General features: G+C 39.0%; 1 protein-coding gene across 6 annotated transcripts in view; it reads right to left on the bottom strand.

The window, feature by feature from the left end:
- Positions 1-26,460, bottom strand: part of LOC126354693 (kelch-like protein 28) — a 129,697-nt gene that overhangs the window by 50,553 nt on the left and 52,684 nt on the right. For 5 of the 6 annotated variants that reach the window (XM_050004504.1, XM_050004501.1, XM_050004506.1 and 2 more), the window contains exons 2-5: positions 21,345-21,511; positions 12,228-12,342; positions 4,447-4,749; positions 2,103-2,372 (exon numbers count right to left, since the gene is read on the bottom strand). In XM_050004504.1, coding sequence (XP_049860461.1) covers positions 2,103-2,372; positions 4,447-4,749; positions 12,228-12,342; positions 21,345-21,511 — 855 coding nt within the window. The remainder of the gene's footprint in view (positions 1-2,102; positions 2,373-4,446; positions 4,750-12,227; positions 12,343-21,344; positions 21,512-26,460) is intronic. The other variant, XM_050004507.1, reaches the window with a different exon arrangement.

The raw sequence follows: 26,460 nt of genomic DNA, 5'->3' as shown, positions 1-26,460 counted from the left end.
AAGATTTAAGAGTAATTAATGCATGTAATACATATATTAGAGTCAACAGTATTGAGAAACAGCTGAAAATGGTAAAATCGAACAAGGCCCTTGGGTCCTGTAGATTCTCTGTCATATCCCATACAGGCCCTCTCTCTGTTAAGTATAATTTACTGTAGCTCAATGAACGAAAAATTGTGCCCAGTGGTTTGAAGGACAGGTCACATATGTCGAACAGATGTGTAGCAGAAGTAATTCCCCCCTCCCAAAAAAAAAAAAACTGCCCTCCAGTACCACAATATCATTGACATCCATCAGCTGTACAATCTTAGCATACATTCTCAGTGCAAACATAATGAGATACCACAAAAGCAGTGATTTTCTCCATGCCAACCAGCATGGATTCAATGGATTCAGAAACACTAGTCATGTGAAACCCAACTTGTGCTGTTCTCACATGACATCCTGAATACCATGGATCAGTGCAGTCAGGGGGATGCAGGACTTCTTGACTTCCAAAAAACACACCTATTAAACAAAAACATAAGCTTATGGGGCATAAACAAAATGTGTGACTGATTTGAGAATTTCTTTGTAGGGAGGATGCAGTATATTTCATCTGACAGAGAATCATCAGCAGATGCAGAAGTAACTACAGGTGAGTTCCTGTAGCAGTGTGTTAGGACCCTTACTGTTCATGTTGCTTATTAATGACTTGCTAGACAATATAGAGCGTAATTTCAAATTTTTTGCAGATGTTGCAGTTTTCTATAACGGTGTCCTGAATGAAGAAAGTTTGCAAATATACAGTCAGGTTTAGACTACGTTTCAAGCTTGTGATTTACATATCACTTTAAATGATCAGAAATGTGAAACTGCATACTTTACAAAATGCAAAAATGTAGCATTCTATGATTAAAATATCAGTGCATTACAAGTGGAGTCATTCAGCTCATATAAACACCCTGGTATGAAATGGAATGATCACATAGGCTCAGTTGTGGATAAGGAAAATAGCAGATTTCAGTTATTGGGAGGAAACTGGAAAATTTCAGTCAAATCTGTTGAACACATATAAAACAGGACTAATGGTGAATATTCAAACACATACAAAGAACGTCAGCAATGAATGGTCACAGGTTTGGTTTATTCAAGGACATGCCACAAAAATGTTGAAAAACATGAGCTTGCAGTTGCTGGAAGATATATGCCAACCATCTTGCAAAAGCCTACTTACAAAATTTCAAGACAAGTGTTAAACAAGGAATCTAGGAACATGCAATGGCCCCTGTATCTCATTCCCACAGGCACAACAAAGACAGGATTAGACTAATTACATTGCACAAATATGCATTTAAGCAATCCTTCTTTCCACATCCCATAAGCCATTGGAACAGGAAAAATGCTAATATATGGTGCAATGGAAAGTACCCATTTCCATGCATTTCAATTTCGTTTGCAGAGTGCAGGTACAGATGCACAACTATCAACTCACTATAAATGTCTCTATATGCCAAAAAGTATTTGGTTTGTTTTATGATTCATTCTTCATAACAACAATCCAGTCTTAAATCATACAAAACACTAACAAGATGGAAGAAAAGTGTCTATCCTTACCAATTACTGAGAGACAAAAATCAATGTAGAACTCATTGAAAGTGCTACACATTTAACATGGATTTTAAGCTACTGCAATGAAGACTTCCTTCATGGGAAAAAAAGACAAAAGTGAGAAGAGAGAAAAAGTACAAAAAAGGAGTGCATATGATGGAGGGAGGAAACAATTACACAGAACACAGTCAAATGTGGCAGATAAACTAAATAAGTCTATAGAATAAAGTTATTTTTATTGCTTATCTCACATGTCTCCCCTAATCAGTTCTTTAATGACTCTCTGCCTCCACTATCTCTTACATTCTCTAAAGCATTTGTCTTTTAATTTCACAAGTTTGAAGTTCTGTGGTCACATAATGACCACAGAAACTACTGGCTCAATGTCTATTAGTTTTCTCTTCATACTGGCCCTGTCCAGTTGTTATAATTTCAATTTCAAGCAAGTGAACTCTTTTATATTTTCACTTCTGTATTGTGAATTTAATAAGCAATAATAATCTGATACTTACCTGTTGCTCAGCATGGTATCGAAAAAATTTGCAGGGTCTCTCTTCATTCGTTGTAAGGTCTTTTTGTTCTGGATCATCATATCTTACAGTCAAAATTTTATCAATACATTTATCCATTATAGAACGAAGCTCAGTCTTGAACATAACTGAATCAATTTTTACTGAGATAAGCTTTTCCATTGGTACTGCATCCAAACAAATCATTTTTGGAATCAAAGGAATGTGTCGTGCACGGTTCTCTAGATCAACTTTTATCCAATGAATAAATATCTGCATAGAAATAACAATGTTTATGTAAAATTTAAATATTAACAAAACAATATAATTTTCAAAGTTTTTAATCATTTATATACTTACAAAAGTAAAAATAGCATGATGGCAGTAAGTTACAACATGGTATCATCACTGTCATTGGCATTTGTGTTGGAAGCAATATCTCAACTTCTTGGAAGGAAGGAAGATTTAGGGTCATTAGAGACAGATGCAAGCTTTGATTAGAGGAAGTTTAGAAAAGGAAATCAGCTGTGATCTCTGCACTGGAACTATCCAGCATTTGCCTTAAGCAGTTTAGGGAAACCATGAAAACATAAATCTAAATGCTCAGGTTGGAGTCTGAACCACTGTCCTCTTGAATGTGAGCCGAGTGTCTTACCACAGTACCATCTCGCTCAGTAATTTCTTAGATGTTAACTCAGAGAATGTATACCAGTAGAAAACTGAATGAAAAATAACAGTTTATGAAAGATGACAAGCAGGAAATGTGGAGGAGCCATTACATTGTGGCTCAAACATCCTAGTCTAAGCTATAAACAGGAATGGGACAAGGACACAGATAATATATAGCAGTCTTGTGAACATTATAAAAGACTGTACGTCAATGAGGAGGCAGCAGCACTGAACAAAACAGACATTATCAGTGAAATGAAATAAGGGAGAGTCAAAGTTTTGACAAATTAGAACAGGGGCTACTCAGAGAGAAAATTTGGGAATAAACTATCAGGAAAGGACATATTTGAAACAACAACATACTGCTTGACAGAGAGAGACAAACGTACAACACCACAAAGAAACCAACAGAAATTCATCTAAGTTACATCACACATGAGTAATGCCAACACAAAGAAACAATTAAACCTTTTGTCAGATTAATAAAATGACAATACTGCCCCAGTTTATTAGCCCACCCAAAAAAGGCAATCAAATCTTTACTAGACAATATCAACTCTAGTGCACTTTACATATTTAGGAGACATTAACTGCAATGTGTCTTTGAGTCCATAATTCACTAGTCATAGCATCTACAAGACCCTTTTACATCATTTTCCATGTTTCTAGTCAACAACTTGTTAGTCCGATACAAGCCAGTGACAGAGCATGTGGTGTACAGTGAGGATGACTATAATCTTCAGGCACTTTAACTTCATGTTGTCAAAAGTGTCCAGACACTCCATTTACATGATTTAAGGCAATATGGAAAAACAGAAGATTAATGTTTAACATACTGTTAACATAAAGGTAATTAGGAATAGGACACAAGCTCTCATTGGAAAAGACATTGTGTGGAGATGCACCTTAATTGATTTAGAGAAAACACAGAAAACCTTAACCAGTATAAAGGAAGGATATTTGAATCCCAATTCCTTTAAATGCAAGTCTACTGTTAGGCTATGCATATAAGAGGACTGAACACATTTTCTGTTTGATCTCCTTGGCCTATATAACTGCCACGTGAACAGCATGTCATTCTGTTATCAAAAGATATGTACCAGATCCAAAAGATCAGGTGCAAGAGATAAGACTTTTTGCCACAGCGTTTGAAAGTGTTAAAAAGCCTGTGTCTATAGATAGATATTTTGTGGTTAAGTAATTAACACCACAATAAAATCAACTAACACTCTAGTAATAATATATAAGAATGCTTTTTATATTAGTCAAATACATAACTGAACAGGGAACAAGGGAAAGTGCCTCAAATTCCTTTATAATGGTCTATATGGAACAAGATATTTAGGGGATAGATTCAGATTGTAAAGATTTCCTATCAAGAATTCCACTATTTAAAGTAAATGAATTCCCATAAATTTAAAATAATAAAGGTTATTAGTTGTCAATGTCAGTTACATGAACATGCAAATCAATTTTACATTTCTATAACTGAAAAACACAATTTTATGAAATTTAAAGAAATTAAAGAAATACAAAAATTCTGTATAGAAAAATTATCACAAAAACAGGAAAGCTTTTACTGCGCACATCACGCAGTAATACGAGTTTCTATAATTTCAGTGTATTAAACATATAGGAAAATCGTACAAATACTGAATCCATGAATTAAATTACTTACCTCAAGTAGCCTACTTTCATCATCAATGTTTATGTAATCTGAAAAAAGAATATCTGACAACAGTTCAATAGTTACATCCAAGAACTCAGGCTGTTCACACACTGATGAGAAATTACGAAGTATGCAGCGCAAAGCTTGATGGGCAAGATCATTGTAACCACTACCTATAGCAGTCTGGTACACTGATAGGCAGTTGTCTACACAGAGACTTGTCTGTAGATACTGGCAGCAGGGGTGGCTTAAAGCTGGAATCTGTAGGAAATCTGCCATACTGATCACAGAATAAATATTTTCCTCAGAAATCTGAAAAATAGATAAATTATTACGAAAAACTGTAACTTTCTACACACAATTACCAATGTATTTATTTGCACGTGATATATGCACTCCTCACACAAAATATGTAAAGATATAACAATATTTCTTAAGTACACTCACAGGCTCCCAAAATTACAAAACTGAAATGATTTCAAATGGAAACTGAATATAGCGATGTAGTATAATGCTCAGTCACCTCTGCTAGATAGGTGTTAGATGCTCCCCAACTTTTTCATGTGACAACTTGTTTCCTTGACTCACATCTGACTGTGATCTAAATTATGCATTCTTTCCATATGCATGGTATCATAATCAACAAGTAACTTATTGTAAGAGACCAAGCAAACAGAAACATCAATTTCCTACTAATACACTATAATCCCTGCATCAGAAAGTGCAACAACTTTTAAAATAATCGCAGACTTTTGGAGAAACTGTAACTTGGACATATAAGTGACTTATATTCCTGTGTAGAACTTCTGTAACATATTACACACTGTCTGTCAGACGATACTGCTAACAATGTGCATCATTCACCTTTTGGAAGCAATCATAATACCAAAAGATAACACTGCAACATCACTTCAGAAAAAGTTTATATACATGTACTGTTATTTACTTTTCCCCCTTAATAGTTAAAAGAAATGTACCTGTTGTTTTATAGCAATCTGTTATCAGTTACTATAACATTGTATTACATTATAACATTACATTACCACTGATTTTTGACTGTTATCAGCTGCTGTGTGTTTTATAAATACTTATTTAAATTTGTTTTAATCATTAGATTTCCCCCCTTTTGTCATATGGTGCTGGCTGCAAAGTATGTACACCACATACAATTATAATTAAAAATAAGGAAAGATCAGTATGTAGATGACACTAATTCTCAGTAGTTATGTGCCATACTGTGGGTACTGAGGCCCCCAATTCAATCTTCAGTCAGTTCCAGAATTTTTATCTGTCACTTATCACTTCTTTTGCCTCTGCCATGTTTGTTAATGCGAAAAATGTTGAGTTGCACTGTGGTTGACAGACCACGTCAAACTGTAGTGGCTGGGTAAGCCAGGTCAAAAGTTGGATGAAGGCAATGGCATGCCACCTCCAATAGAACCATCCCTTAGAAAAGAACTGTAGCTTCCAAACTAACTTTCAGGTTGATGGAAGCCTTATCACTTACACAGACCTTTCATTATTGAACAGTTTCAATATCAGTAATGACATACCTGAGGTCCTCTTGTGAGTTTCCTCATATTTCGTGCCCTGGTTATTTGCATTTGTAGAAGCCAGGGACAGTCCAATATTCAGGAATGAAAACACTACGTTTTCTGTATCAAATATTAATTACATGCACTCACTTTTAATGTAACAAATGCTAGGGGAAGTCTAAGAATCATTAGCGCTTCTTTACTATTATCACATTATCAGTAAATTAATTGGAATAAGAAATAAATTATGGTGGAGACACTACTGACACAGTGATTCTTGTTGGGTGCCAAGTAAGTCAGTTAGTGTTAGCAAGTACTCCTTGTAAGAACTCCATGTCAGTTATACTCTCAATTTTCAGTATTTTATGGAGTTATGTGTATCAGACTGAGAAATTGTCTATTATTTTACAGTATTTATTAGTAAACACACCATAATGGCACCTCTAACCATTATTTAACACAGATCTGCTACATGTACGTACAACTAAAGCCACACAAGTAGAATTTTTTTCATACCAGAAGTTTCTGAGAGGTGCTATTTTACAAGGGTCAACATGAATGGGAAGACTACACAGAGCAGGTAGGAGGATGCCTTGCACAATGATTTGCAAAGTTTGCACAACAATTTGCAAAGTTTATCTGAGAACAGGTTATCTTTTCGTTGTAGGTTAACAGGCAAGCTCAATTTAGCTGTATAACTCCTATATCACTCTCTACGGACTTGTGGTTAATCTGAGAAAGCCACGCTAAGGTCAAGTCATGAGGGGTTCTTTGCACTTGATAGTATCTGTTTCAGTATCATGTGCCAGTTTAATGTAATTACATCTTCTGTGGCAATTATATAAATAAGTAACAATCACGGGGAATAGAACAGTTCATCATAATGTAATTATATGTGAAGGATTGTTTGAAAATCACCTCTAGTGATGATAACGGCATCAATTAAACAAGCACGTGGGTTCACAAGTTTCTTCTGGTATGCCAGATGCAGATGGAGCCACTCATTGATGACTATGTCTCGCTGGGCTTCTAAACTGTGCAGATGTTTATTGATATGTTTTACTATGCTCCAAAGAAGTCTCTCTTGTTTTCTATAGAAGTAAGGTTTTGTGAATTAGTGGGATAGTTAAGATGCAATAGGGTGCCTGAGTGTTCATCAAACCATGAATATATGTCTGCATTTCTGTGAAGATTGCCGTTATAATCTTGGAGGACAAGAATACTCTCAGTATATTCATCATGACGATGTAGAAGAAAGAGCAACTGGTCACAGAGAATGCTGAAATGAACATCCTGGTTCATGTTCACAGTAGCCAAGTTATGGTATGAAGACACCTCCATAACGTCACAGAACCATCTCCATCCTGAACTACACATTCCATACAGCTGCTGGGTTACATGCCTCACTGGGCTGTTGATCTACTTGAAGCCTTGCATAATCTGAAAAGAGGCAAAATGTCAAACCACGCTACACACCTCTAGGCAGTTACTGTCCAGTTTCTGTGTTCTTTGGCCCATAAAAGCCATGCAGTTTTAAGAGCCAGTCTTTTCATTCATGGTGTGGTCATTCGCACATTGAAACATGCATTTTTGTTCAAGCATCCATTTCTCAAGGAGTCTTCATGTTTTTGTCCAACACCTGTATATTAGCAGCAGAGGGTCACAGGACTGCATGACAGCAGTTCTACAGCACCCGAGAAGTGAACAATGTGATCATTTAAATGGATGACTAATATTTAGTTCAGTAAACTTATAGAAGTAATTCCCAAAACTATTGGTATAAGTGTATCAACACTGTCATAAATTGTTGGTAGTATACTTTACTAAAGTAGGCAGTAGTGGTTACTTTTGTCTGCTAATGTATGGCTTGATTCTTTCCATGCCTCTAAAGACTCTCATTCATGACATGATTTACGGAACGGGATTAGTGATTGAATGAATTAATAGAGAAACAACAGACTATAAGCAGTGTAGGTCCATCATCATCATTTAAGACTGATTATGCCTTTCAGCGTTCAGTCTGGAGCATAGCCCCCTTATAAAATTCCTCCATGTTCCCCTATTCAGTGCTAACATTGGTGCCTCTTCTGATGTTAAACCTATTACTTCAAAATCATTCTTAACCGAATCCAGGTACCTTCTCCTTGGTCTGCCCCGACTCCTCCTACCCTCTACTGCTGAACCCATGAGTCTCTTGGGTAACCTTGCTTCTCCCATGCGTGTAACATGACCCCACCATCTAAGCCTGTTCATCCTGATTGCTACATCTATAGAGTTCATTCCCAGTTTTTCTTTGATTTCCTCATTGTGGACACCCTCCTGCCATTGTTCCCATCTGCTAGTACCTGCAATCATAATAGCTACTTTCATATCCTTAACCTCAACCTTGTTGATAAGGTAACCCGAATCCACCCAGCTTTTGCTCCCATACAACAAAGTTGGTCGAAAGATTGAATGGTGCACAGATAACTTAGTCTTGGTACTGACTTAAGCCTTGCAGAAGAGCTTTGCTACACCTCACTTCCAGTTCTTTCACTATGTTGCCACCCTGTGAGAATATGCATCCCAAGTACTTGAAACTGTCCACCTGTTCTAACTTTGTTCCTCCTATTTGGCACTCAATCCATTTATATTTCTTTCCCACTGACATTACTTTCATTTTGGAAATGCTAATCTTCATACCATAGTCCTTACATTTCTGATCTAGCTCTGAAATATTACTTTGCAAACTTTCAATCGAATCTGCCATCACAACTAAGTCATCCGCATATGCAAGACTGCTTATTTTGTGTTCACATATCTTGATCCCACCCAGCCAGTCTATTGTTTTCAACATATGATCCATAAATAATATGAACAACAGTGGAGACAGGTTGCAGCCTTGTCTTACCCCTGAAACTACTCTGAACCATGAACTCAATTTACCGTCAACTCTAACTGCTGCCTGACTATCCATGTCAAGACGTTTAATTGCTTGCAAAAGTTTGCCTCCTATTCCATAATCTGATAGAACAGACCATAACTTCCTCCTAGGAACCCGGTCATATGCCTTTTCTAGATCTATAAAGCATAGATACAGTTCCCTGTTCCACTCACAACACTTCTCCATTATTTGCCGTAAACTAAAGATCTGGTCCTGACAACCTCTAAGAGGCCTAAACCAACACTTATTTTCATCCAATTGGTCCTCAACTAATACTCGCACTTTCCTTTCAACAATACCTGAGAAGATTTTACCCACAACGCTGATTAAAGAGATACCTCTGTAGTTGTTACAATCTTTTCTGTTTCCATGTTTAAAGATTGGTGTGATTACTGCTTTTGTCCAGTCTGATGGAACCTGTCCCGACTCCCAGGCCATTTCAATTATCCTGTGTAGCCATTTAAGACCTGACGTTCCACTGTATTTGATGAGTTCCGACTTAATTTCATTCACCCCAGCTGCTTTATTGGACTGCAATCTATTGACCATTTTCTCCACTTCCTCAAATGTGATCCTATTTCCATCACCATTCCTACCCCATTCTACCTCGAAATCTGAAACATTGCTGATCGTATTTTCACCTACATTGAGCAACTCTTCAAAATACTCCCTCCATCTGCCCAAGGCATCCACAGGATTCACCAGCAGTTTTCCTAACCTGTCCAAAATACTTGTCATTTCCTTCTTACCTCCCTTTCGAAGACTGCTAATTACACTCCAGAATGGTTTTCTAGCAGCTTGACCTATAGTCTCCAACCTGTTTCCAAAGTCTTCCCAAGATTTCTTCTTGGATGCTGCAATTATCTGTTTGGCTTTGTTTCTTTCTTCAACATAACTTTCTCTGTCTACCTGAGTTCTAGTATGTAGCCATTTTTGATACACCTTTTTCCTTTTACAGGCTGCCTTGACTGTGTCATTCCATCAAGCTGTTTGCTTCATCCTACTTTTACACACTACTGTTCCAAGACATTCTTTAGCCACTTCTAGTACTGTGTCCCTGTACCTTGTCCATTCCTTTTCCAATGACTGTAATTGACTACATTCAACTAACTGGTACCTTTCTGAGATTGCTGTTATGTACTTGTGCCTGATTTCCTTATCCTGAAGTTTCTCCACTCTTATCCTCCTACATATGGACCTGACCTCCTGCACTTTCGGCCTCACAATCCCAATTTCACTGCAGATTAAATAATGATCAGAGTCATCAAAGAATTCCCTGAATACACGCGTGTCCCTCACAGCCTTCCTGAATTCCTGATCTGTTATTATATAGTCAATGACAGATCTGGTTCCCCTGCCTTCCCAAGTATACCGGTGAATGTTCTTATGTTCAAAAAGGAGTTTGTGATTACTAAGCCCATACTGGCACAGAAATCCAAGAGTTGTTTCCCGTTCCTGTTGGCCTCCATATCCTCTCCAAATTTACCCATAACCTTTTCATACCCTTCTGTTCGATTTCCAATCCTGGCATTAAAATCCCCCATGAGCAGAACACTGTCCTTGTCCTTTACTCTAACAACTACATCACTGAGTGCCTCATAAAAACTATCCATCTTATCTTGATCTGTCCCTTCACAATGCGAATATACTGACACAATCCTAATTTTCTTGCTAGACACTGTCAAATCTATCCACATCAGTCGTTCGTTTACATACCTTACTGCAACTACGCTGGGTTCCATTTCTTTCCTGATGTAAAGCAATACACCCCATTGTGCTATTCCTGCTATGACTCCTGAAAGGTAGACCTTGTATTCTCCCACTTCCTCTTCTTTCTCACCCCTTACCCAAATGTCACTAACAGCTAAAACGTCCAGCCCCATCTTACTTGCAGCCTCTGCCAGCTCTACCTTCTTCCCAGGGTAGCCCCCATTGTTATTAATAGCTCCCCATCTCATTTCCATTTGTTTGCCAAGTCATATCTTAGGAGTCCCTGTTTTGTCAGTTAGAGGTGGGACTCCGTCACCTCCAAAGGTCCGAGGCATTTTGCTCTGATTGTTGTCAGCATCATATTTAAAGTATCGGGGAAGCAGGTTGCTAGCCTTACTTGCCCCGAGTCCCATTGAGTTTTACCCCTAACGGTTGAGGGACTAACTGGTGGATTTGGTAGTCTTTGCCGTATGAGCACAAAGGTGACCACGACTCAGAATATGTCCGAGATGCCCAGCCTTATTCCAAAGTAACTGGTATTCCGACTTTTGGGACCACTTACTTGGCCACTCATATGTTGCCCGTGGAACATTAACTAGGACATGACTAGAGGAACCCACACCATGAACCACAAATCCATAAGGTCCATAAAGAGGAATATATTGCCACTGGTGGACAAATGCTTGACAAGTCCAAGTGTCTTAGTAACTTTCAGGGGCAAAGAGGGTGGCTGTGAGGAAATCAAGGCAAAGTTCAGAGTAATGACAGGAGTGGCTGCATCAAAAGACCCTTACAAAGTTAAAGAGTTGAATGAAGAATTTAAAAGAAAGTGGACCAAATGAAAATAATGTCACCTCAAATACTGTGGAGGGTGTTAATAAGGTGTTAATGGAACTAAGATGAAAATGTTGGAAGTATTCTGGCCAACAGGAGAAGAAATCAAGATACCAGAGAGCCAGATATCAAACAGGATTTGAAGACTGCAGGCACAATTGACAAAGTGATGGAGAAATTCTTCAATTAGTAAGGGGTACATGCAGAAGTGAAATGGTTGTCTCCTACTGAAAAGAATAAGTAACACCCTCAGCAGCCAGACAATCAGGCTTGTAACTAATCTGGGACAAGTCTTCCAAACATGAGATGCCAACATGTTCAAAGCAGGTACCAGCTGTGAATTTACTACTACTCAAGTGCTGATTCATTGTCTTGAGAGATGGAAATCTGCACCGACATTATTGTGGCACTGTTTGTGAAAGGTATAACCTACAGCCCTGTACAGGATATGCCTATACAATGTGAAAGGTATAACCTACAGCCCTGTACAGGATATGCCTCTGCAATCAAGATTATCTACAAAAGTTCTTCTTACTTCATTTTTTGAATTATCCTAATATGCCAGACTAAGTAACTGAGATGATGTGAAACTGTACCTCACATCTTACCATAATATAAAGTATAAATAAATCAAAGTTGCAGGAAACATATTCTTTTGCTGAGAGAATATCACTAAGAAGGCAATATGATTTATTTGTCTTACAGTCTGATCATGTCATATTTAAGAATAAAATACCGGTAGAACATGAGAATCATCAAAAGAATAATTATATGTTAAACATACAAACCTTTATTTGACCTGTGTACATAAAATGTACGATTTCCTTAAAGGTAGGTAGTTCAATGTCATGGAGAACTATCTTTTCTTGGTGGCTTTCCATTAAACTTCCACAAAACATAGTCCTAAAATAAAAACAAAAACATTTATTGAGACTGCAGTCCTCTCCAATTTTCTTCCTCTCTCCCTCCTCCCTCCATCTTTACCTTTCCCTCTCTTCCAAATAAAATAAAGTAAAAATAGTTGTATAAAATAACATGAGTGAGGAAAATAAAAATAAAATGAAAATAAAGTTGAGTCTAACAGCATCAACGTGAGGTCAGATACTTCATTTGGATGGTGGTGGTTGTTAGTGTTTAACGTCCCGTCAACAACGAGGTCATTAGAGACGGAGCGCAAGCTCGGGTTAGGAAAGGATTGGGAAGGAAATCGGCCGTGCCCTTTCAAAGGAACCATCCCGGCATTTGCCTGAAACTATTTAGGGAAATTACGGAAAACCTAAATCAGGATGGCTGGAGACGGGATTGAACCGCTGTCCTCCCGAATGCGAGTCCAGTGTGCTAACCACTGCGCCACCTCGCTCGGTTACTTCATTTGGAGAATGGAGGAAGGATCAGCAGCTTTCTGTGTACAAATTAATGCCTCTACTTGCCTTAAACGACCTATGAAAACCACAAAACATACAGCAGGTTGAGCACATGGGAAAGTGAATCAAACTTCTAAATGTGAGTGCCATGTATTAACTATTTTGCTGTTTTATGATGAAATAGATAATGAAAACCTCTGGATCAGGAAACTGGATCTGAATGGTGTTTTAAAAGCTCTAGTAACATTTTATTGCTCTAAACTGCCAACAATTGATTTGCATTGAACCATCTCAAGTCAAGATTATGTACACAGTAATGAAACAAAGCAGTAGGCTCTGTCAGAAATATCGTCTTTCAGACAATGTGTTTAATAGTATATTATAATATGACAGTATGTCATCCGAGGCAATTTATAACATTTAAAACACTTTATAATGGCACTTTGAAGCTGAAATCATGATTGTGTAAGTGTAAATGTAACACTGTAAATAAACAACATTCTTATGGTGGTACTGGCTTTAAAGAAATATATTATGACTGTGGCCCCGCATTATGAAAAAATTGTTAACTGACAACAATAGTTCAGGTATACATGTTGACATCACAAGCTGAAGACAAAGAAGTAGAGGAAGTATATGAAGTGCTTCCAGGAGTGCTAGTTCTGCAAGGTTCGCACAAGAACTTCCGTGAAGTGTGGAAGGTAGGAGATGAGGTACTGGCAGAATTGAAGCTGTGAGGACAGGTCGTGAGTCATGCTTAGGTATCTCAGATGGTAGAGCACTTGCCTGCAAAAGGCAAAGGACCCGAGGCTGAGTCTCGGTCTGGAACACAGTTTTAATCTGCAAGGAAGATTCATATCAGCACACACTCCACTGCAGAGTAAAAATCTCATTCAGGAAACATCTCCCAGGCTGTGGCTAAGCTATGTCTCTCCAATATCCTTTCTTCCAGGAGTGCTAGTTCTGCTACGTTTGCAGAAAAGCTTCTGTGAAGTCTGGAAGGTAGGAGACAAGGTATTGGCCGAATTGAAGCTGTGAGGACAGGTCCTGAGTCTTGCTTGGATAGTTCAGATGGTAGAGCACTTGCACACAAAAGGCAAAGGTCCCAAGTTCATGTCTTGGTCCGGCACGTGTTTTAATCTGCAAGGAAATTTCATATCAGCACACACTCCACTGCATTCTGCTATATGAAGATACTGAAATAGTAATAGAATACGTAAGGGGAGATGAAAATCTAACAATCATGGGGAACTGGAATGCATTTGTAGGGAAAGGAGCAGAAGAAAAGGTTGCATGAGAAAATGGACTTGAGACAAGGAATGAGAGAGGAGAAAGACTAATTGAGTTCTGTAATAAATTTCAGCTAGTAATAGCGAATACTATGTTCAAGGACTACAAGAAGTGGAGGTATACTTGGAACAGGCTGGGTGACACAAGAAAATTTCAGTTAGATTACATCATAGTCAGACAGCTATTCCAAAATCCAGATACTGGATTGTAAGACATACCCAGGAGCAGATATAGACTCAGATCACAATGTGATAGTGATAAAAAGTAGGCTGAAATTTAAGAGATTAATCAGGAAGAATCAATACGCGAAGAAGTGGGATATGAAAGTACTAAGGAATGGCGAGATACAATTCGAGTTCTCTAAGCTATAGATATAGCAATAAGGAACAGCTTAGTGTAAGAAAATTTAAATTTGTGGTAAGATCTTTTGGGACCAAACTGCTTAGGTCATCAGTCCCTAAGCTTACACACTACTTAAACTAACTTACGCTATGGACAACACACACATCCATGCCCGAGGGAGGACTCGAACCTCTGATGGGGGAACCACGCGGACCACGACAAGACCCCTCAGACCATGCAGCAATAGCTCAGTGGGCAGTGTAGTTGAAGAGGAATGGACATATCTAAAAAGGGAAATCACAGAAGTTAAAATAAATAAAAAAAACACCATATGTACATAGAAGGTAACTGAGAAGAAACAATGGGAAACAGAAGAAATACTTCAGCTGATCGATGAAAGAAGGAAGTACAAAAATGTTCAGAGAAATTCAGGAATACAGAAATACAAGTCCCTGAGCAATGAAATAAATAGGAAGTGCATGGAAGCTAAGATGAAATGGCTGCATGAAAAAAGTGAAGAAATCAAAAAATAAATGATTGTCAGACGAACTGCCTCAGCATATAGGAAAGTCAAAACAACCTTCTGTGAAATGAAAAGCAAGGGTGGTAACATTAAGAGTACAATGGGAATTCCACTGTTAAATGCAGAGGAGAGAGTGGCTAGATGGGAAGAGTGCACTGAAGGCCTCTATGAGGGGGAAGATTTGTCTGATGTGATAGAAGAAGAAACAGGAATGGATTTAGAAGAGATGGGAGATCCAGTATTAGAATCAGAATTTAAAAGAGCTTTGGAGGACTTAAGATCAAATAAGGCAGATGGGATAGATAATATTCCATTAGAATTTCTAAAATCATTGGGGGAAGTGTTAACAAAATGGCTATTCACGTTGGTGTGTAAAATGTATGAGACGAGTGATGCACCATTTGGTTTTTGGAAAAATGCCATCCACATAATTCCGAAGACTGCAAGAACAGATCAGTGCGAGAATTATTGCATTATCAGCTTAACAGTTCATGCATCCACGTTGCTGATAGGAATAATATACAGAAGAATGGAAAAGAAAATTGTGGATGTGTTAGATGATTAGATGACAATCAGTTTAGCTTTAGGAAATGTAATTATGATGTTGCAGTTGAAAATGGAAGCAAGACTAAAGAAAAATTAAGACACAGTCATAGGATTTGTCGACATGGGAAAAGTGTTCAACAATGTAAAATGGTGCAAGATGTTCAAAATTCTGAGAAAAATATGGGTTAGCTATAGGGAGAGACAAATAATATACAATATGTACAAGAGCCAAGAGAGGATAATAAGAGTGAACAACGAAGAACGAAGTGCACAGATTAAAAAGAGGGTAAGACAGTTATGTAGTATTTCACCCCTATTGTTCAATTTGACTGAAGAAGCAATGATTAAAATAAAAGAAATGTTCATGAATGGGTTTAAAAATCAAGGTGAAAGAATATCAATGATTTGATTTGCTGGTGACATTGCTATCCTGAGTGAAAGTGAAGAAGAATTACAGGGTCTGCTGAATGGAATGGACAGTCTAATGAGTACAGAACATGGACTAAGAGTAAATCGAAGAAAGATAAAAGTAAAGAGAAGTGGCAGAAATGAGAACAGTGAGGAACTTAACATCAGGGTTGATGGTCACAAAGTAGATGAAGTTAAAGTATTCTGCTACCTTGGCAGCAAAATAACTAATCATGGTCAGAGCAAGGAGGACATCAAAACCAGACTCCTACTGGCAAAAATGGCATTCCTGGCCAAGAGAAGTCTGCTAGTATCAAACATAGGCCTTAATTAGAGGAAGAAATTTCTGAGAACGTATGTTTGGAGCACGGAACTGTATTTTAGAGAAACATGGACTGTGGGAAAACCAAAACAGAGGAGAATTCAAGCATTTCAGATGTGGTGCTACACACTAATGTTGAAAGTTAGGTGAACTGATAAGGTAAGGAATAAGGTAAGGAATGACGAGGTACTGTGCAGAACTGGAGAGGAAAGGAGTATGTGGATAACACTGACAGTCAGAAGACTTATGGCTAAAAAAAACCTCTCCAGCTGAGAGAGTCCCAACAGCTTTCGCATCCCGCAACTACCCTCCCGACCTGGTACAGAAGCAAATAACCAGAGCCACTTCCTCATCCCCTCAAACCCAGAACCTCTCACAGAAGAACCCCAAAAGTGCCCCCCTTGTGACAGGATACTTCCCGGGACTGGATCAGACTCTGAATGTGGCTCTCCAGCAGGGATACGACTTCCTAAAATCCTGCCCCGAAATGAGATCCATCCTTCATGAAATCCTCCCCACTCCACCAAGAGTGTCTTTCTGCCGTCCACTTAACCTTCGTAACCTCTTGGTTCATCCCTATGAAATCCCCAAACCACCTCCCCTACCCTCTGGCTCCTACCCTTGTAACCGCCCCCGGTGTAAAACCTGTCCTATGCACCCTCCCACCACCACCTACTTCAGTCCTGTAACCCGGAAGGTGTACACGATCAAAGGCAGAGCCACAAGTGAAAGCACCCATGTGATTTACCAACTGACCTGCCTACACTGTGATGCTTTCTATGTGGGAATGACCACCAACAAACTGTCCATTCGCATGAATAGACACAGGCAGACAGTGTTTGTTGGTAACGAGGATCACCCTGTGGCTAAACATGCCTTGGTGCACGGCCAGCATATCTTGGCACAGTGTTACACCGTCCGAGTTAGCTGGATACTTCCCACCAACACCAACCTATCCGAACTCCGGAGATGGGAACTTGCCCTTCAATATATCCTCTCTTCTCGTTATCCACCAGACCTCAATCTCCACTAATTTCAAGTTGCCGCCACTCATACCTCACCTGTCATTCAACATCATCTTTGCCTCTGCACTTCCGCCTCGACTGACATCTCTGCCCAAACTCTTTGCCTTGAAATATGTCTGCTTGTGTCTGTATATGTATGGATGGATATGTGTGTGTGTGTGTGTGTGTGTGTGTGTGTGTGTGTGTGTGTGTGTGTGTATGTGTGTATGTGTGTGTGTGTGAGTGTGTGTGTGTGTGGGTGGGTGCGCGTGCGAGTATATACCTATCCTTTTTTTCCCCCTACGGTAAGTCTTTCCGCTCCTGGGATTGGAATGACTCCTTACCCTCACCCTTAAAACCCACATCCTTTCATCTTTCCTTCTCCTTCCCTCTTTCCTGATGAAGCAACCGCCAGTTGCGAAAGCTCGAAATTTTGTTTGTGTGTTTTTTTATTGTGTCTATCTACCAGTGCTTTCCCATTTGGTAAGTCATGGAATCTTTGTTTTTAATATATATATATTCCGCATGGGAAAAATATATTAAAAACAAAGATTCCATGACTTACCAAATGGGAAAGCACTGGTAGATAGACACAATAAAAAAACACACAAACAAAATTTCAAGCTTTCGCAACCAATGCTTGCTTCATCAGGAAAGAGGGAAGGGGAGGGAAAGACAAAAGGAAGTGGGTTTTAAGGGAGAGGGTAAGGAGTCATTCCAATCTCGGGAGCTGAAAGACTTACCTTAGGGGGAAAAAAGAACAGGTATACACTCGCACACACACATATCCATCTACACATATATATGTGTGGATGGATATGTGTGTGTGTGTGAGTGTATACCTGTCCTTTTTTCCCTCTAAGGGAAGTCTTTCCACTCCCGGGATTGGAATGACTCCTTACCCTCTCCCTTAAAACCCACATCCTTTCGTCTTTCCCTCCCCTTCCCTCTTTCCTTAATTCCATGTGGGAAAAATATATTTAAAAACAAAGATGATGTGACTTACCAAACAAAAGCACTGGAAGGTCGATAGACACACAAACAAACACAAACATTCACACAAAATTTGAGCTTTCGCAACCGGCCATTGCTTCGTCAGGAAAGAGGGAAGGAGAGGGAAAGATGAAAGGATGTGGGTTTTAAGGGAGAGGGTAAGAAGTCACTCCAATCGCAGGAGCGGAAAGACTTACCTTAGGGGAAAAAAGGACAGGTACACACACACACACACACACACACACACACGCACACACACACATACACATATCCATCCACACATATACAGACACAATGTCAGTCGAGCCAGACGTACAGAGGCAAAGATGTTGTTGAAAGACAGGTGAGGTACGAGCGACGACAAATAGAAATTAGGGGAGGTTGAGGCCTGGTGGGTAACGGGAAGAGAGTGTCAGTTGAGGCAAAAGTACAGAGGCAAAGATGTTGTTGAATGACAGGTGAGATGTGTGTGTGTGTGTGTGTGTGTGTGTGTGTGTGTGTGTGTGTGTGTGTGTGTGTGTGTGTGTGTGCGCGCGCTACTGTATACCTGTCCTTTTTCCCCCTAAGGTAAGTCTTTCTGCTCCCGGGATTGGAATGACTCCTCACCCTCTCCCTCAAAACCCACATCCTTTCGTCTTTCCCCCTCCTTCCCTCTTTCCTGATGAAGCAACCTTGGGTTGAGAAAGCTTGAAATTTGTGTGTGTGTTTGTGTGTTTATTGTCTCTATCAACATACCAATGCTTTCACTTGGTAACTTACAGCATCTTTGTTTAGAGGGAAACATTCCACGTGGGGAAAATATATATAAAAAACAAAGATGCTGTGATTTACCAAACGAGAAAGTGCTGGTAGATAGACACAATATCTACCAGCGCTTTCTCGTTTGGTAAGTCACAGCATCTTTGTTTTATTTATATCACATCTACCAATTTCTGCCCTATTCGCATAATTCCTATGTGGTTTACTTTTGTCTTAGAGTGCATTCATGCTTAATCAAGCGAAGTATAATTAACAGGAAAACTAATACTTCAAAACTAATACTTCAAAAATTTGTGTTTGTTCCTCCATTATTAAACAGCTGTTATTTAAATCAATTGCTAGCTTAATGCCCATACTGACATTTATAATGGGATAAGTTATCTGTGTGCCATAAAATAGAGGCTGTTATTTTTCATGCATTAGTGTTCTGATTTTTATGTTCATTACTTTGTATACTGGAGACATTACTTTATATTTTCTTGTTTACTTTCCAAACAACATTATTTTATTGTTACCACTGGCAGCCTATAATGAAGGACAAGGCATTCTGTAAGGTGAGATTTAGGGAAAAGGAGGAAATTGCTAAAACTCAAATTAACTCAGAAACAAACATACGTGTCTTGAAACTTGAATATTGAAATAAACCTACCTAGCAATCTACAACTGTAAAAACTAAATTGAGCAGGTTTTCTGGATTAATGATATTCCACATACAAATGTTAAGCAAAGGACATAGTGTAGGGAAGTGGCATACTCACGCCTTATAAAATTCACATCAGTCTTTCCATTGTGTGCCAGCCTAGTCCGCTGTAACTAGCTCGGACGTCATAAATATTGCGCAATACTTTAAAATGAAGTAAATAACCTGAAACGTCTCTAGCATGTCAGGAGTAATAGAAAATCAATATGTGTTGAATATCAGTTCAATAACTTTAACCATTTTCGAAATTTGGACGTTTTTCTGTAAAAATCATTGGCACAACAGAAAAGAGCTAGAAACTTAAACATTTATATTTAGATTCCTTTGCATAATAATTTAGTAGAAACAGTATTCTGGGTCTCACAAATTAAAATTTTAGTTGAAATTCACGATTTTCTGGTTTTTGTCTTAGAAATTAAGGAAGCAAGATAGATTAAGTAGGCGAATAAATAAAGCTAGGGTGTTTAAATTTAAGTAGAAGGGAGATTCACTATAATCACAAAAATGTGAGAAGTTCCTTCAGAATAACTATAAAACTATAGCTATAGTGTATCTCCAAAGAGCAAGTTCAGAGCTCATCTACTGCGTGTAATGTAATTAAATTAGTTCTCTCGCCCAAAATATTTGGCTTAGCCATGGCAGACTTTTATTATGATTACTTACTTGTGTACTGATTGCACAATTAAATTGAAAGCTTCATCGGCCATCATCAAAGGAAGCAATGATTTATTCGATAACTTAAAGTGGTGCATTACTAGCCCAGCGGCTAATCGGGAGAGCAGATTTGATCAGGCATTCCCTAAGCTGTCCGCACCACTTCATGACAAAAGGAAGGCCCTAGTTCTCTCCAGATGCTGATTAGTGCACCACCTGTGCTGGGAGTCGCGTCGCGTCGGTATCACTGCTATAAAAAGCCTCGGATGCCGTAATAAGTTACTCATGATACGCGTAACCATGAAATCGTTTTCGAGTGAAGTGTTAATTCTGGGATGACTTAAATGATCAATCTTCAGTTTGCCTATGTTGTATTTTCACGTGCCACCGCAGGACAGACATTCTACCATTATTTAGTGTGGCGTTTGATGAACATTATCATCACATTATGGCGAGCATTCACTTAAACATTTAATTTGAACAATTATAGTTGCATCAGCGCATTAGACTCTGAACTGCTCTGGTAGTTGGATTGTGTGGATTCTTTTGGTCTGTGACTTTCAGAATATAGTGAACATTTTAGAGAGAATGGTTTTTGATTATGAATCCCAGACAATCTCCTAATTCCTCAGAACTATAAGCTGTAGCTATAAAGGTATTTCTCAGATGAAGTGGGCACTAGGGATTCTAATTACAGGCTTCACGTTTTGCTAATCACTTTCTGGTTGCCAATATTGTAGTTAGAGAGCCAGTGTTGAGAATGGCAAATAGCATAAATACAAAACATTTATTATATTATTCCACCCACCGCCCCAGAATGGGAAGATCAGGTTGGGAACAAAAAATTATTTTAAATGAAAACTGGTACTTTTTTATGGTGTGAAATTATGCTTATTGTGGTAAGGATCAAGACCAATGTATCTTCCAACATAAGAAGGCAATTGTAGTGATAATTACTGATGATTTATTGCTTTACCATGTTAACAGACATCAATTTTACCTAAAATATAGAGATGAAGCTGCTAAAACAATTTTATGAGCTCTTATCTCCTCATTCTCAACAGTGAGTGTGATGTCACATAACTCCTTTGAATGTTGAAATAGGGCCACATTCTGGAGCACTATGTTAGCATGCAATTTGTCATGATGGTACAGTACATGGCCCATCTGAAAGAAATAAAAGCAAAATTAGGTGTTTAGCTGTATAAATACAAATAAAAATAGGCACTGCTTCATAAAAATGTCTCTGCCTGTGGCATTCACTGTATTAAGGTAATATCATGCTCATCATCTCAGAGCAGTGTCTCTCTTTCTTCTTATTTGTTGCTAAGGAATTGTTTACAAGCACAACCAAGACTTTTGTGCATCCTAAAGTATAGAATGAAGCGACTGTAAACAGATTGTGATACTTCTGTGCCTATATATTGTTTGTCTCTTAGGATGATTCAACACAACATTTAATTGGTGTTTGAGATGTGCAGGAATGCGTTAGCTACACACACCTAGAAACTAAACACTAAACAGCAATGCAAGTCACTACCCACTCCCCTCCCCCCCCCCCCCCATCCCTCCCCCCCCCCCCCCCTCATGTACACAACCATCCTGTCACTTCGTGATGTGTTTAAGAGCTGTAATTCTATTAACATAAGTATCATAAAACTCCGTAACCTACTCTAAAAAAATTAAAAAAATATTGTGCAGGAAAGAGACACGAATAACCGGCAGAAAAATGATTAATCAACATGACAACACCTCGCTGTGAAAGCTTGAAGAATTACAAAATAAAAATAATAAATATGTTTTTAAAGTGAACTGTATGCATTATATACAAGTATAGATGAGATTAGACACTGTAGGAAAGATTAGAAACAATCATGATCTTTACCAAACAAGAAACTAATAAAATCAATTTAGTGAATAAAACTGAGTTCTCAGATAATAATTGTGGCAGATATGCCAGAAACTGAAATTATTTGGGACCCTATTCAATAATCACTTCCTCACAGTGGCAGTAAACACAGCAGTTATTGGTACAGATAAACAACTACTGTATCCACAGATGAATTAGGGTACATTTCCACTCACCATGTAGAAGAGGTGTCGGACAGTAGCATTTAAAAGTAGACTAATGATAAGGTAAGTCCTTCATCATATGAAGCAGCACACCCCTGCACACATGTGTGCCACCCACCCTCTCCAGCCCATCAGACACAGAGACAGACAGACAGACAGACAGACACACACACACACACACACACACACACACACACACACACACACACACACACAACCACCACCACTGTTTTCTCTGGGTGCTCAGTCTCCAACTCAGTGGTTTGAGACACAAGTGTGTGTGTGTGTGTGTGTGTGTGTGTGTGTGTGTTCGCTGACAAATAAATGCATTCTCCATGTGGTGAATAGCAATCTGTCCCAGTTCATACTGTTATTCCAGTCCAGATTTTCCATTGTTTGCACATACTAATGAACTGGATGTACTACATCAACAGTCACTAGTTTCTAAAATACAATTCCTAACTATATTACAAAAATAATTATGTTGTTAAGAACCAACCATTTCTACGACTATCACAATGATACCACTGAATATTTTAAGATATTTTTATATCTATCTAACCAGTCAATTGCTCAAGACAAATTTTGCAATGGGCATAAATATGCAATACCAATACAAATATTTAGCACAGTAGTATGTAAATAACCACAAATTGCAGACACATTTAAATTCCTTCTGATCTTCTAAATAATTACAAATTTTTCTCCATTTGTTTTTTCTAAAAAAAAAAAAATGCTAGATTTTATGTGAACTCACAAATGAAGTCTTGGCACAGTTAAACAATAAAAAGTATCATGTTAGTATATTTTTTAATCTTACCAGTGTGACTGTATGGATTACAAAATTATACATGTAAAAACTGGACTGTCAATTCATTGATGACATCTGTTATATCCTGAGACTAGCGCATGTGAGAGTACACTCTGCTTACACGTTTTAATTGGCTGCTAATGGTATCAGCGCACACCGGCTGCTGGAGCCATCTGTGGGAGGTGTGCTCGTGACTCACATTTATGTATGTGCAGAGCAGCACTAACTGGGTCTTCTTGTATGGTTTTCCAGTGTGTTGTTCACATCACTGTACTGTGCCTCGTTATGTGGGGGTCCACAAGAGTCTGTTTCCTGTTATTGTTGAGTGCTTCTTGAATAAAGACATATTTGTGTTACTTGGACTGGTCTCATGTATTACATAGTTACTACACAATTGTCAACAAGTTTGGAATGGTTTCTGCATGTGCAATCTTTGTGCAATGTTTCATCAGGTCTATTCAAAGTGGATACTGTGCTACAGGCCCTCACTGATCAGCTTACATTGGTTGTGACCACTCTGTCAGCTTCCATTAACCAACAGGGTACTGTACCACCAGTCCATGCAACCATGTTCCCTCCACTTTATGATTCAGTTGAGGATTTGGATGCTAATGAAAAAAGGCTCAGACAGCATTTTTTGGCTTTTGGTGTGACAGACTCGAATTTGTGCAAAGCCTTCTTCTTCTCATGGATTCCACCTAATGTATATCATTTACTGTCAGCTTGTCCCTTTACAAGAACAGGCAGCTCTTACTTTTGATTACATCTGCAGTTCATTGTCTCACTACTATCACAAACAATTGCATGTCATAGCAGTGCGAATTGAATTCTAGTGATGCCGCAAGGAACTAAACCAGTCACACAGGGCCTGGGCAGCTGAACTTCACAGCTTTAGCTGTAAGTGTCACTTCATTACTGATGCCCATAATTACTCTTATGCAGGCACTATGGTTTGCAACACAATTATCTGTTTAGCTCTGGACAAGGAAGTGCGCCAGACAGCTTTACTCTGTGAGAACCCCTCATTGGCAGGAGTTATGCAAATAGCACAATATTTTGAAGTTTCTCGGGCAGCGGGTGACCAAACTGAAGCATGGGGTGACTTGGCAGTAGTGTCACATGTGCCCACTAGGACAACAGATGGATTGCACAAGGAAGTGGCAATGGTGGTGGTAACCATGAGGGACCATGCCGAGCTGACCAAGGCCAGGCCAAGCAGCTGCAACGGCCACAGTGCCAGTGTCAGTGTCAACGTTCTTTGTTTCCATCTTATCCTTTCTGTTTTGTCGAGCATGATGTCAGTGATGAGCTATTTGTAATGTTTGCCAGAAGAAAAGTCATATCACCTCCATGCGTCATTCACCAAAAGTCGCTCAGGATATGGGCTTGGGTGTAAACTGCGTGACTGCCATACTTGTGACTTCTTCCAAGTTGTTTCATGAGCTGAGCGTTTTTTGACAAATGATGCGGCTACAGGTAAACACAGCGGCTGCAGTGAATTACTGAAATCTCAAACCTTTGTGAGTTTAGGATTGCTGCTGCTGACACCTGTCACACAGATGCTGGTCAGTTATAACAAGCAGATCATTGCACTGTTGGGACAATTTATGGGACCTGCCTCTTACAAGTCTGCGGTTTGCTCCATTGCGTTTTTGGTAGTTGCTAACATCAGTGTTGAGAACTTGTTCAGGATGAACGCATTTCAGGAATTTGGATTTTCTATCACTGATGCAATTCACCTTGTATCCAAACAGGTATTGTATTCTCACTTGGTAACACTGTGTGAGGAGTTTCTGGACTGTTTTCAGAAGGTGTAGGGTGTGCTATGAATTTTTCTGCTCATATTTCTTTGAAGTCCAAGGCTCAGCTTCATTTTTGTCACATGCGTCCTATTCCTCTCGCTCTAAAGGATCAAATGAAAGCAGAATTGTACAGACTTCAATCTCAAAGAATGGTGTAACCTGTTATGCCAGCAAATAATCATCTCCGGTAATTGTAGTTTGGAAACCAGTGAGGAAACTTCGCTCTGTGGTGACTTTAGTACTACTGTCAACACACAGTTGATCGTACCCTCTCCCAGAGCTGGGAGGAACAGTTGGCAAAAATATCGGGTGGCCAGTACTTATCTAAAATTGATTTGTCCGAAGCATATCTGCAGGTTCCGGTAGACAAAAGCCTCAACGAGTTCTGGTTTTGAATGTTCCTTTTGGTCTCTATAAATTTTTGGACTTCCTTTTCGTGTGGCTAGCACCTTTTCTATTTTCCAACAATTTTTACAGCAACTGACTATGCCTGTCCCAGGTTGCATTAATGATCTGGATGATCATTTGCGCACTTCGTTTTCTGTCCTACAGTCCACAGGGTTATGGTGTAACCTCACAAAATCTCAGTTTTTTCAGTCTTCTGTTGTTTATTTGGGGTTCAAGGTCTTTTGGGATGGGATTCTCCCTCTTCTGGACCACACCTCTGATGTTATGTCTATGCCTTGCCTCTCATCCACAAAGGAGCTTTAGGCCTTCCTTGGAAAGATAGCCTACTACCATGAATTCCTGCCAGGGCAGCCACTTTGGCCCACCCATTGCATGCCCTGTTACACAAGAATGTACCTTCTTGCTGGAGCATGGATTGTGAACGTGCTTTTCAAATGTGAATTCCAAACTCATCTTGGCCCCTAATTTAGTTATGTTATCCGTGGACTAGCTCACATTTTAGGCAACTGACACCTCACAGTATGACCTCAGCGTAGTCCTACTGCACCAATATGCCGATGAACGACCTGTTGTCTTCAACTCTAAATCTCTCACTCTGGCCCAGCAGCGTTACTCTCAGGTACAAAAAAAGGCTCTTGCCATTGTCTATGTCCTCACGAAATTTCATGTTTTTTTGAATGGCTCCAAGTTTCATCTCATTACTGATGATAAACCTTTGGTTTCTTTGTTTATACCTCACACTTCCTTGCCTGACATGGCAGCCCAGTTCTTCTAATGTTGGGCACTGTTCTTCTCTTGATATAATTACGAAATCCATTTTCGACTAACATCTAAACATGCCAATGCAGACACCTTGTCCCACCTTCCTGTGTGTCCTGATCTCAACTTTGATCTTGAAGAATTGCTTTGCTTCCACCTTGATAGTGAAATGCAGACTGCAGTCGAGGGTTTCTCACTTATGAGCTCACATGTAGCAGTTCTCCACCAGGTGGTTCAGTTTGTTCAACAGGGCTGGCAAGATA

The sequence above is a fragment of the Schistocerca gregaria genome, chromosome 3, assembly GCF_023897955.1.
Source record: "Schistocerca gregaria isolate iqSchGreg1 chromosome 3, iqSchGreg1.2, whole genome shotgun sequence".
NCBI classification, from domain to species: Eukaryota; Metazoa; Arthropoda; class Insecta; order Orthoptera; family Acrididae; genus Schistocerca; species Schistocerca gregaria.
Note: the sequence above shows the minus strand (reverse complement) of the source record. Positions and strands in the feature narration are given on the sequence as shown.